We start from the raw sequence: 12,557 nt of genomic DNA, 5'->3' as shown, positions 1-12,557 counted from the left end.
GCTTGTAATGGTTTTCATTCATACCTGCAGGCAGCGGCTGAGGGTTAACAAATCTCTGTGTCAGGATGAAGCATATTCTGTGTTTTATCACATAGCAGTAATTGTACAAGTACTCAATATTCATTTGTATTATTTCAGCTGGACAGCAGTGTTTCTTTGTGTGAAAATTATGAAAAGATATTATCCATTACCTGTTCTATCTATCTATCTATCTATCTATCTATCTATCTATCTATCTATCTATCTATCTATCTATCTATCTATCTATCTATCTATCTATCTATCTATCTATCTATCTGTCTGTCTGTCTGTCTGTCTGTCTGTCTGTCTGTCTGTCTATATATATGTCTGTCTCAAGTACAATACTTAAGTATTTGGGTATGATATAAAGTATGTACTTCTACTTTACTGCAATTGAAAAGGAAATATTGTTCTTATTAGTCCACTATATGTATTTCAACACTCTGCATAATGACTTTTTTGATTTTGTTGGTAATACTTCATAAATGAAGGACTTTCCTTTCCTACTAAGGAGTGGAGTATTTTGACATTGCTGCTTTTACTTAACTAAATGATCTAAATACTTCCTCCAGCACTGTATCTCTCTCTCTCTCTCTCTCTCTCTCTCTCTGTAATGACTATATGTGACGTCATGTCTTTCAGCTCAGTTCCTGACTGCCTTGTTTGTCTTCTGTCTTCCACAGTCAACCTTTGGACCATGTTTCAAGCGTCTCAGAAACTAGGAGGATATGAGTTGGTAAGTATTCACATGTGTGGTGATTTATTTCCGTTGAAGTCCCTCCCTTCTATCTGTTTCCTTTCTCCTGCTCTCTTTATATTTATTATCTACTCCACGCTCACTTACTCCCTACCTACCTCCCTTCTTTCTCCCCTACCTTTTTTCTTTTTCTCCCCTACCTTTTTCTTTTTCTCCCCTACCTTTTTCTTTTTCTGCCCTCCTTTTCCCCCTTGAGTTCAGTCACTATTTTCCCAAGAAGAAAGTCTTACTCAGAGTCGCATTTAGCAAAAATGATGCCGTTGTTTCAAAACCCCCGTTGGAGTGGAAAACACATGTTCCTCTGCTCTGCCCTGGTCAGAAGGAAATTGGTTGAATCGCTCATTTTTTCCCATGTTGGAGATGAAGTGAAATGCACATACAGTGTATACCCACATGTTCTGCACGTACACACACACACACACACACACACACACACACACACACACACACACACACACACACACACACACACACAACCGAAGTGAGTAAGAACTGAGTATGTATGAGGTCGAGGCATTTAACTTGGCAGCCCTATTTGCCGTTTATTCATTCACTATTCATGTGCGACGTGTTTCCAAAGTGAAGTCAATGTTTGATGTTTAGTCGTCAAGTGTATTGCTCATGCCTGTTTCTTCATTAGCTAGCTTAGTTTAATGTCTTCCAAACAGACAGCCAGACCAGACCATAAACAGGATCCAGCTCATATAATCGGAGCTCGTATCCTTTTAAAACCCTCATATCTGCAGCTGATTATCTCACGTTTCATGTCCAGGCTTCGTTGGCTCTGTGGCAGCTCGGAGTTTTGTGTTTTGGTGTTGTAGCCCATCACTTGTTATGGGCTAAGAGGTTATAGCAGGAACAACTGACTGCATGATGTTAACAGAGCTTATTATGTTAGAGAATTGAGTGTTGAGGATTCAATAACTGGAACATCATGACTCAGTAACTCCCCAAGACCTCAAAATGATCTCAACCGCTTTGTTTTCTCATTGTTTTCTTATTTTTTTCTTCCAATTCTATGTTCCTCTCATATTTTTTAAATTTCCCTCACTCTACATTCACCTCATTGTGGTCCTTTGTCTCTTATTCTTTTTTTTTCTCTTTGTCTCATCACTATGTCTCCTCATTCATCCCTCCAGATCACAGTCCGCAGACAGTGGAAGCATGTATATGATGAATTGGGCGGGAACCCCAGCAGCACAAGTGCCGCCACGTGCACACGGAGACACTATGAGAGGTGAGTTATCGTGTCCGGCAGTTATATATGACAAATTATGCATGCACACATGGAACAGTTTGCATCGCCTGAAGTGAGTAAAACTCCCTCACAGCTGCGTCAGATATGATTTCACAATGCTTTATTCATAACATCAGGGCCACTACAAGAGAAGAATTGATCTTATTCAAGGGAAGTCAGTGCACTTACACATATGTGAAGAAAAGTCTCTCACTGTCAGGGCATGCAGTTCTAATAGGATTAAGAAATGCTTTCCTTATGGGCCCAAATCAATTCATGATGAGATGAGATTCAGTTCTTTTTCGTAGGATTAATTGATTAGTTGTGTGGCACTGTGGAACCAATTATGCAGTAAACTCCACCCATGCTGCTGTACAAGCGGGCTAAAGAGGATTTAAAAGCTCAAAATGACTGCAGAGTTTTAAATTATGAAGTGACCTATATGGATGCACATATATAAAGTAAACTATCCTCTCCACCATATATGCATCGCAAGCAAACAGAGCTGCAAGATAAAAAGAAATGAGAAACACCAGTTTAATGTATTCCACTAATCATTCAGTCAGACACTGCAGCAGTTTGAACCTCCACATTATAATCACTCAGATGGTATTACCGAACCAAAGCAAGCATATGAATATGATCCTGGGGGAGCTGTGAGGGTATTATTCAGGGCTGCTTGCACACGCTCGCACGCCCACGCACACACAAACATGCACACACACCCACTTTCCCAAGGTTAAACAAATGCCAAACACGATCTTCCCAACAAGAGATAAAGCAGTCGCTCATGAGGCAGGTCGTTCCTCCGGGCCGGGCGACCCTCTCCACATCCCTCCGGCCGCTGCAGGTTCATGCATCAGCACAGCTCAGGCACACACACACACACACACACACACACACATAAAAAACACCTGTCAGTAATACAGCAATGTGCCAGCGGTACCATATGAGGGAGCCGGGCAGCTTCATATTGTGTCAAGATTGCATGCTGTAAGCGAATTTGCAAGCGCAGGCAGAGGCGACCGCAGAGGCTTTTCCAGGAAATTTGTGAAACCATAGGTGTGAGAGTGTATTGTTCAGTGTGTTGTATTCGTACACAAGTTGACACTGTGGCTTCTAAATGTTTCGGCTCAGGGTGCTTTCAGTGTTTACGCTGCGTTCCTGGTTCTCCCTCACTGCCTCCAACAGGGATATGTTTTATTTATACTAATAATAGATATCACTTTCAAGTGTCAGAGATGATGCCGGTCAAATGTTGAAAGTCAGAATACTTCTTTGATCCTTTTTCTGTCAAGTCAGTACGATGCGTCTCTGCCAAGAAAATGACTTGGATAGCCAGATGTGAAAAGCTATGTTGTTCATCAGTTTTCTTCAGCTGTAAATAGGGTGGTAGGACGACAGGCAGGGGTTGGGACGAAAAAAGCGGCGTGGGAAGCGCTGAGGTGTGACTGCTGCTGCGCTGGCCTTTCCTTCTCCAGCCACCGAGAAGCAGCTGAGAGAAAAATAATGCTGAATCAATACAAAGCAATAATATCCACACACTGCAGTGAATATCAGGCTGACAGGGAGAGGAGGTGTAAGAGGGAGGGAGAGTGAGAGAGAGAGAGAGAGAGGGATCAGCTGAACCTGAGCAAGTTTCCATTCAGGGGAATAATTTTAGCTGAGCCTCGGTGTTTGGGCTGCTTGGAGGGCAATTAGCTTCATTGTATTAACTCAGCAAACACGGCCATTCTCTCTGCATGATGAATGAGGCTGTTTGCGGGCTCGCTGAAGTGCGCGTTTGCTCCCCGGAGGCGTCTTTGTTTCCACCTTTAATCATTAGTCAATGTGCTACAGAAATATAATTCACAGGGACCAATGTACAGTGGGAAAACTAGAACAACACTTGTTTTCCCCTCCCCTCTGAAGGACCACTTCTGATTTGTCTCAGCGGGCCAAAGTACAGTAGGGCAGGAAATGTGAAGTACAACGCTAGTAGGAAGAAAGGAAACAATATTTCAGGACATAATCGCTTTAAATGAAGTGGATATTCTTGGCTGTCTTGGCAATATTTGGGTTAAAGACTGTGGATATCCACAAGCATTCAGCTCTCGTTTTAGATTATACACATTATCCCTTTACAGCCCTAATGTCAAAATCATATGAAATGGTTTCCTAGGAGATGTTATTGTGAGAGACGGAGCCAGGGGCATAATCACTATATTTATGCTGTCCAGGAGCAGGCGGTAATGGAGTTACATGGCTGGAAATTGAACAGGAAGCTAATTGTAATTTTCAAAAGTTACTGTTTTTTAGTCGCTGAGCGCCGTTCATTAGCGGGCAGGAGGGAAAAAAAATCAATGCAGAAAGTCCAAGCCAAGGTCTGCCACTGCAGCTACGGGGGAGAAGCTTTAATGATATTTATTTAAACCGTTTCCCGAGATTAGCTGTCAGGGCCCAGCGCTCTGAATTAAAAATGAGGTCATGAAAAAGATGGCATCAATAACCTTGAAATAGACTGCCTTTTGCTTCTGTGCTGTGCCATTTTCTCTCTCTCTCTCTCTCTCTGTCTCTCTCCCTCCCTGCCTTGCACTTCATGCTGTTTCTTTCATTATACAGGTCAGCGCCTTTTAACAGCTCCTACATATTTAATCTTCCTGGTTTCCTACGTGATCTCTTGTTACAGAAACATCACATTTCGCCATCTCTGTTCATTTCTGCCTGTTACTGATTTTTTTAATACCTCCTCACCATGCCTTGGCACTCTAATGTAATTGCACAACAGGGTTGGTATTGGGGATACTGGAAGGGGGGTATCCATGGCAACAGAGAAGCAATTTAGAATAATTTGCTATTTAAAAACTCTTAGGTTCTTTTTGGGCAATAGCGGAGAGCACAGATGAAGCGTTTTGGATTAGATCATTTCATCTTTAAAGTATTAGATGTTTGCCAGATGTGCTGAACATGCAGTCAAAGGCCTGTGAAAGATTCTGCGGCTCAAATGCAGATATGTGTGTTTCTTTTAAGAGCCATGCACGCCTGTTCCAATTTTAGTCGACTAGATGTTTTATTGATTTAGCCTTCATTCATTCCTCCTGGTATCGATGTTCCTCCGCATCCACTAAAGCTGCTCTCCAGCTATAAAAATACATGTGTTGCTCATAATTATTAGGAAACCTTGAGCCTGTCTTCACAGCGGGAATTACAATAGAGTTCAGATTTGGGTATGAAAATGAGGAGAAGGTGACGGGTTTTTAAAATTTTATTCAGCTGGATGCTCGGTATCTTGCACTCGTCAGCATCCGTCTGCATTGTCCTTGCTGGATTGCAGATACATCAAATGTGGAGCATTACACTTTAGCTTGCCTTGTCTAACACTGTAGCTCAAACACAGATTTCAATTACTCCTGGGTCTAGTTCTAAAGCAGAGGGATTACAATAAGAGGTGGTGGGGAGGGAGCATCACCTTCATGTCCTCCCTGCTTTTTTATTCCCCAGAGAGGGAGACCGAAATAATGACAGATTTTAAATGAATAAGCAAAAATGATTCAATATTAGGAAATAAAGTAGGGGAGAAAAATAAGGCAGAGAAGTTGCAGTGTGAGAACATGTCTGCATATTGTCTGTCAGCATTCCTTAACACTATAAACAAAGTCTCAACATGTTGTCCACATCAAAAAGCATGGCCAAATTCCTCGCATATGCATGACTCTCCTACTGAATCTGGATGTGAGATTCGCTTGGAATGCAGCCAAAGAGCTGCGTGTTCTTAACACTGAAATAGCAGGCGGCTATTTTAACCTCTGAGAGCGAGATGGTTTCCAGAAGACAAAACGCTTCATTGAGCATTCAGTGATAAAACCTCTCTTTTTTTCTTTTTCTTTTTCTTTTTTTTTTTTTTTTTTTTGCAGCGATCTAACAAATCACGATATTGGATGATTTCTTTATGCGCGGAATTTATTAAAAGGTCCAAGGTTTCTCTCCCTAGTGGCAATGAGAAATCACAAATTACGCCACTGACGTGTGACAGGCAATCGACTGTACGGGAATCTATTCAAGTCTACTGAGATTAATAACTAGTTCAGTGTAGCAAATTAAATTAATGACATTCTTGCAGAGATTTCGGTCCACTGTAGGGCAGCGAGTGGAAACATATGCTGCATATTTTTGCAAAATTAACACTTGAGTGTGTCTTTCTGCATAGTAGCACACATTTATTTTAAACAGTTAGCACTCTTGGCTCACACCTGCTATGGTGGAAAAACATTTACCACGAGCTGCAGTGGCAGCTAATGAGAGCGAACCCCGGGGGAACTGTAGAGGTCATTTTAAATCTGGTATTTTCAGACTTGACAAAGGACTTAAGTTTTTCATACATTCCTGCGCTGCCCTCCTGTTTTAACTGCATGAATGAGGGTCACCTCAAGTGGTTTGGCTTCGAGACAAAAGAGGGGCTTTGAGGCATGAATCCAAAGCAGAGGGACCAGCTACAATGTCTGTTTTTCCCTCTGCAGGCATCTCATCTCTCTCTCTTTCTCCACAGCAGTTATTGCTTTCTCACTGCTGTGATGATGTTTAATCATTGCATTTAGATCCGATAAAGATTTGATTTTATCTTTTTTATTTTATTCTCTTTTCCTCACAGGCTTGTAAAAGTAAGTCATTTTCCTTTCCTCCAAATCTTTCTACAGCCCCCGGGGGCATGTTCACCAGCTCTTTAAATAGTTTCTTTTTAAATTTTTTTTTTTTTTTTTTTAACGCGTGAAGCAGCTCTTGTGATCTTAACACAACACCAGTTAAAATTAATTTCAGCACGGATGGGGTGGGGTGGGGTGGGGGGGGGATTGTTGAAATGGAACAGCCCGCAGGGTTTTTCCCCACTTTATTTGGTGACTTAGGCATTTCTTGGATTTGAACACACTGCTTGTTCCTGTAACACAAAACTCAGATGAGAGCAGCACATTGCTGGTAAAGTCACCTTGTTTTTGCCAAGTTGTGTTTTTTGGGGGAGGTGCTTTGTGTGCAATCCATTATTTCAAAGGCACAGACATGCTTAGTTGACAGTTGTGGTTTGAAGTTGTGCTTTAGCCTGTTATTGATTCTTAAGAAAGATTATACAGATATAATTCTTTGTATAAACATAAACACATGTATTAAGCAATGTTTTTTAAACTTAATTACATATTTTCTATCTGTGCCTGTTCAATGTTTAATCTCTGCATATTCTCTGCATATTCTTCTTGCTTGTTATCAACATGTAAAACGGCTGCTTAAACAAAAGCTGGGTGATAAATTGGCTTGAGAGGAAGTTAAGTATTTATTGACCTCATAAAAATGTTGCCTCTCCTGCCATAATGAAATTCCTTCCTGGAATCTGTGAGTGCGGCACACGCCCCCTAGTGGCTCTAATCACGAACTACATCTGGCTCTCTTTCAACTAATTCAGCGGCTGCCAAACTCAACCCTTCCCCTGCCTTGGAGGAAATTGCTACTTATATAAGTGGTATTGTATTATGAGTGCTATATAACATGATCATGACTAAGTTATATATAAACACTGCACGAAATTACTCCAGTTAACACTGAGGGTTCTATTATAATTGTACACTTATTCTTTTAACAGAGAGTAAAAAAAACAAAGTGCCCTGTAGCTTGAACCTTACTGGCTTATTCAGCCACTTGTGTAAATTTACATAAATCTGCAAAAAGGTGTATGTAATGGAATTGAAAGTCCCACTAAAAGAAAGAATTGTTTTAATAGCTTACAGCTTTGGTAAATCATCCTATAATTATCAAGCATAACAAAGCAAATTATTCTGACATAGGGGACTTCCTGAGACTGATTTCTGGTTTCTAAGCCTTTCCATTTGGAACTATTTAAGGCTCCAGTAATTTCCCGGGCTCAGCTCTTACATTATCCGGGGCCTGTGCCACCCCACCCCCCACTCCATATTGACATTCCATAAAGTTGACCCAGGCCAAGGCAGTCGTCTCTTTCCCACAGATCATTGTGATGGTCAACAGTGGACCCCGGCATACTGTATATGTATTTATATATGTGTACGTACATACGTTTTATAGCCTTTTCATCACAAGGACAGCTGGACATTTGCACATGATGAACAGACATTTACAAGCCTGATGAAATCCAATCCACAGTTTTATGAAGGCAAAACGTTTAATCTACCTGCCCTTTTCTGGGAAATAATGGCTAATTATAGACAGCCTGAGAACCACTTTGGTATTTGTAATAAATTACGACAGCTGTATAGAGATTGCATGTTTTCTTCTCTGTTTTCTAGCATCCTTGGTTCCTTCATTGAGAATAATTTGTGCTCCTCATTAACATGTCATTATCCTCTCTTTCACTCCCCTTGTTTCTTTTTTCTTCTGCTCTCTTTCCCTCCCTTCTTCTCTTCCATAACCCCTTTTGCTCTCCGTCTTTCCAATAAGTCACATTTAATAGTACATTTCCTTTCTTGGCCTGGGGCCTGGTGCCAGACCAGCTGTATGAAATGTAGTTTCACCGCTTTCCCTGCCAGCACTTTTGTTCAGAGGAAAAATAACAAAAAATCCCACAGAGCCTCTTGAACTCTCTGAGGCTTTTTTTCTCTTCCTTTTGAAGAGGAGGCGAAACAGCTCTTGATTCATTGTTTGTTTTACCGCCATGTCCCTTAAAAGGAATACTGCAACTGTCTCTTGTCGTTACACGAGAAGACCTTATTTTTCTCATGACTGAGAAAGTCATGTTTCTGTCTGGCTTTTATGGATTGTTATTGTACAAAAACCTGACAGAGGAGCTGGAGAGACTTTCAGAGGAGCTTTATTGAAGTTCAGAGTGTTGTAGTTTCTCAGTTGTCTTGGTTTCCTCTTCCACAACGTTTCTTATTTCTGGTCTAGTGCCAATTTCCATTTTCTTCTTCTGAGCAATAAAAGTCTAAAAGTTTCCCTCCCTGGTTTTTTCATGTCATTATTTTACACATGGGTATTGTTATGTTATCCAGATCTTAATGTTCCCATTAGTTATGACATCAGATATGGAAAATTGACATGAGAAGTATTCAGAAGAGAAATAACAGAAGTCAAAAACAGTTTAATGTTTTTTTCTACACTATAGTTCTTGTCACTTAGTATGTACTTTATTAATTCGGAGCACATGCAGCTATCCTCCATTTAATCATGTCAAATGGACAACGAGCGTAATGTAACCAGCTGAAATATTTACCGTAGCCACTTTAAACGCTTCTGTGATTAATCACATTAATATATATAATGAGATATGATATGAAATGCTATAATATTCCTTTTAAACAATTTGATTTCAATTCTTCCAGGCACATTCCCTCCTTTTCACTCCCCATCACATTCACTCCACACGCCCACAAACACAACACTCACATATTCCTTCCTGTCAAGGATTAACTAATATCAAATGTGATCTGTCTCAGCAGGAGATGACTGGTGACTCACATTCTCTCTCTCTCCCCCTCTCTCTCTCACACACACACACACACACATATACTCTGGCACTCATGTGAACCTGGATTTCCCCTAACCTAGATTAATTACAATAGGATTGTTATTGCTTGCCAGGTATTAAAACAAGGAGGTTTTAAAGGGAGCTATTTGATACTCTGCATGCCTGTGGCAAAGCTGCAACTCATTCTGTTTTTGCTATTAACAAAACAAAATACCTATGTTGTTTATTATTCTTAAGTATGGACACCAAAATAAGCAAGGTTGTTCGTTCAGAGTATGCTTCACCTTTCTCATGTTTGCAAACGAATAGTTTTGTGGTTTTCTTTGTGTTTTGGTAAAAAGTTATTGATGTTTGTGTGATAAATCAAAAAATGGATCAGTTATTGTGCCTGACATAACATAACATGATAACGTGATCATACCACAAACTCATCTGCATTCCTTCTGCCTTCATTCTTCCCCAGGCTCCTCCTCCCCTATGAGAGGCACGTTAAAGGCGAGCATGACAAGCCCCTCCCCTTTGTCAAACCCAAGAAGCAGGAGGGCTGCCAAGAGAGGGCCTCGGGAGCCAAAGCCAAAGGGGTGGGGGCCAAGAAATTCAAAGGCTCCAACAACCCCAAGCTGGGGAGTAAAAAGGAGCGAGAGGAGGCGGAGAAAGACCAAGAACAATCACAGGTCAGTCACAGACGTCTCCCATTTACTCCCCCATCAGGATTCCCCCCTCACTCATTCAATTTAGTGTGCTTTCTCATCAATGCTTCATCCTCTGTCTTAAATTCACACTGTCTCTGAACTATGTCTTAGAACAATAACAACTTTAATTTTTCTGCATGCAGGACTCCAAGGAGCAAGAGGAGAATCAAGAGCCGCCCGCAGCAATAAAACAGGAGGTATCTCTGAGAGATGAACCGATTGTAATAGAGGAGGAAGAGTTACATGTTACCCTAAAGAAAGAGGAGTCCCTGGCAGTGGAGCCGGCGTCTTCACTCTGCCCCAAAGAGCCGGACTGCAGAGCCCCGCATGCCGGTCTGCCCCTCCACACGGGGCCCAGTCCGCGGCCTGAATGGAGGCAAATCAGCGAGGCCCTCCAAGCCAAACTCACCTGTGAACAGCCAACCGAAGGGCATTTCATTCCTAAAAACCCCTACCTGCCTCACCGCTGGGACCAGAACAGACCTGCTGGACATGTTGCTCTGCCCGAGCCCTCCTCCAGGGCCAAAGACTCCATAGAAAGCCACGGTGGGAGAGTGGGGAAAGTGTTGCCCATGTGTAAGCAGGCGGACAGACAGTGTATAGACTTGAGCACAGATTCCTTCTCAGAGAAAGAAGACTACGTGTCCGTTAAGAAGGAGTCCACCCAGAGCCCCACACAGACGGCTGCCTACTGCAAGTCCAGCCAGGGGGTCATGTCTCCGTTAGCCAAAAAGAAGCTCCTCTCGCAGGTGTGTGAGTCCAACCCTTTCTCCTTTACAGCTCCTTCTCTTCAGCCTCCACATCCCACGGTGACTTCCTCTCTCCCCGTCATATCAGTACCTGAAAGGGAGAGGGAGAAGAGAAAGGGTGAGGAGGAGGTGGTAGGGCAGAGGCACGGGTGTGTGTCGGACAGCGTCCCGGAGGTAGCGCCCATATTCAGGCCATCCGTCATCCAGCACGCCCAGAGCAGCAAGCCTCACCAACAAGCCACCGGTGGGCCGTCGGAGAGGAGCGCCGCCGGGGAGCTCTCGGAGACGTACAGCTGCAGGACCAGCCGTCACCTCCAGCCTCAAGTCAATCCGCCGTGGCAGCCCTATCTCCCCCACGCCCAGGATGGCGTGGAGAACTCTGGGGAGACGCTACTCCAGGGCCCGGCGTCTCACCCCCGGAGCTACACGGGCGACTGCTACTCCTCCCCTCACCTCCACAGTCTCTACAGGCAAACTGAGAGCTGCCTGAGCCAGGAGAGGATGGTTGGCTTCCCCAACGGAGATCGGAGAGAGCGCTACAGCAGGGACCACGAGGGCAGCTTCGTCTGTGGCGGCCTAGAGCAGGAGGGCCTGGCCTACAGGTCTCACTACGGTGACAGGACTCAAACACACCTAGAGCGGAGAGAGGCGGACGACGAGCCCAGGGACTTTACGATCGCTAAACCTCTCTCCCAGCGGGTGTCCTCCTTCTCGAAGCCCTCTTTCTGCAGTCTCCCTTATCCCATCATGCACCAGGGTTTGGATTCCCACCCTAAGGCGTGCAGAGTTCCTCCCATGACAATCTCCCCCCCCAAACAGAACCCAGCGGACTCGTCGCATCCGTATCCAAGCCCGAAAGCCCCAAGCGATTCGTCCCACGTCAGCCCCATCCGACCCAGTAAGAGAAGCCTGGTGGAACCCTCGGGCGAGGACGTTCCAGAGAGGAAGGTCCGCGTGGTGACGCCAGTCCACCCAGCCGGCGCCATCCGACGCAGCGACCCCGAGGAGCTCAAACCAGCGGAGCCGGCCCACGCCGTTCACCTCAACAACCATCTCCCCGAGGGCCACCCGACCACCACCTACGCTCCACATCTCTACACCGCCATGTACCCACCCGGCAGCCTGGTCTCCGCGGGCGACGGGCTGCAGCAGCACCCGGGTCTGCAGTACCTAAAGAGCCAGTCTGCCGTGTCCCCCCTCATGCCCCCGTTGGCCTTCCACTCCATGATGCTTCACAGGCAGCTGCTGGCCTCCAGCCCGAGCCCGCACCACTTCTACAGGCACCCGGGCGGGGCGGCACTGTACGGGGAATTGCTGCACCACCTGTACCCTCTCTCCACCCTCCCACCACCTCAGCTGTCCTCGGTACACCCCAGCACCAGACTGTGAGAGGATGACTCCCCCCCCCCTCCCCCCCACCCCCACTGTCTCCTTCTTCATCCTCCCAAACCTTTTCCAGCTTCTCTCTCGTCTTTCTGTCTCTCTTGCTCGGGGATTGTGGCTCAGTCGAAAAATAAACACTGATCATAAAAACTTATTGCAGAGCGATAAACTCATCGCTCAGACTGAAAAATTCCATTCTCTTTTTTATTTTATTTGTGTATGCATTTGTTTATATACTTTGCACTGTTCTTTGTTT

General features: G+C 44.2%; 1 protein-coding gene across 1 annotated transcript in view; it reads left to right on the top strand.

Moving 5' to 3' along the window:
* The window catches only part of arid5b (AT-rich interaction domain 5B), a 71,024-nt gene extending 58,707 nt beyond the window's left edge, over positions 1–12,317 (top strand). The window contains exons 7-10 of the mRNA XM_054599973.1: positions 705–757; positions 1,918–2,015; positions 9,941–10,151; positions 10,313–12,317. Of these exons, the coding sequence (XP_054455948.1) occupies positions 705–757; positions 1,918–2,015; positions 9,941–10,151; positions 10,313–12,307 (2,357 nt within the window). The 3' untranslated portion in view covers positions 12,308–12,317. The remainder of the gene's footprint in view (positions 1–704; positions 758–1,917; positions 2,016–9,940; positions 10,152–10,312) is intronic.
* The last annotated feature ends 240 nt before the right edge of the window (positions 12,318–12,557 follow it).

This window comes from Anoplopoma fimbria, chromosome 6, assembly GCF_027596085.1.
Source record: "Anoplopoma fimbria isolate UVic2021 breed Golden Eagle Sablefish chromosome 6, Afim_UVic_2022, whole genome shotgun sequence".
NCBI lineage: Eukaryota > Metazoa > Chordata > Actinopteri > Perciformes > Anoplopomatidae > Anoplopoma > Anoplopoma fimbria.
Note: the sequence above shows the minus strand (reverse complement) of the source record. Positions and strands in the feature narration are given on the sequence as shown.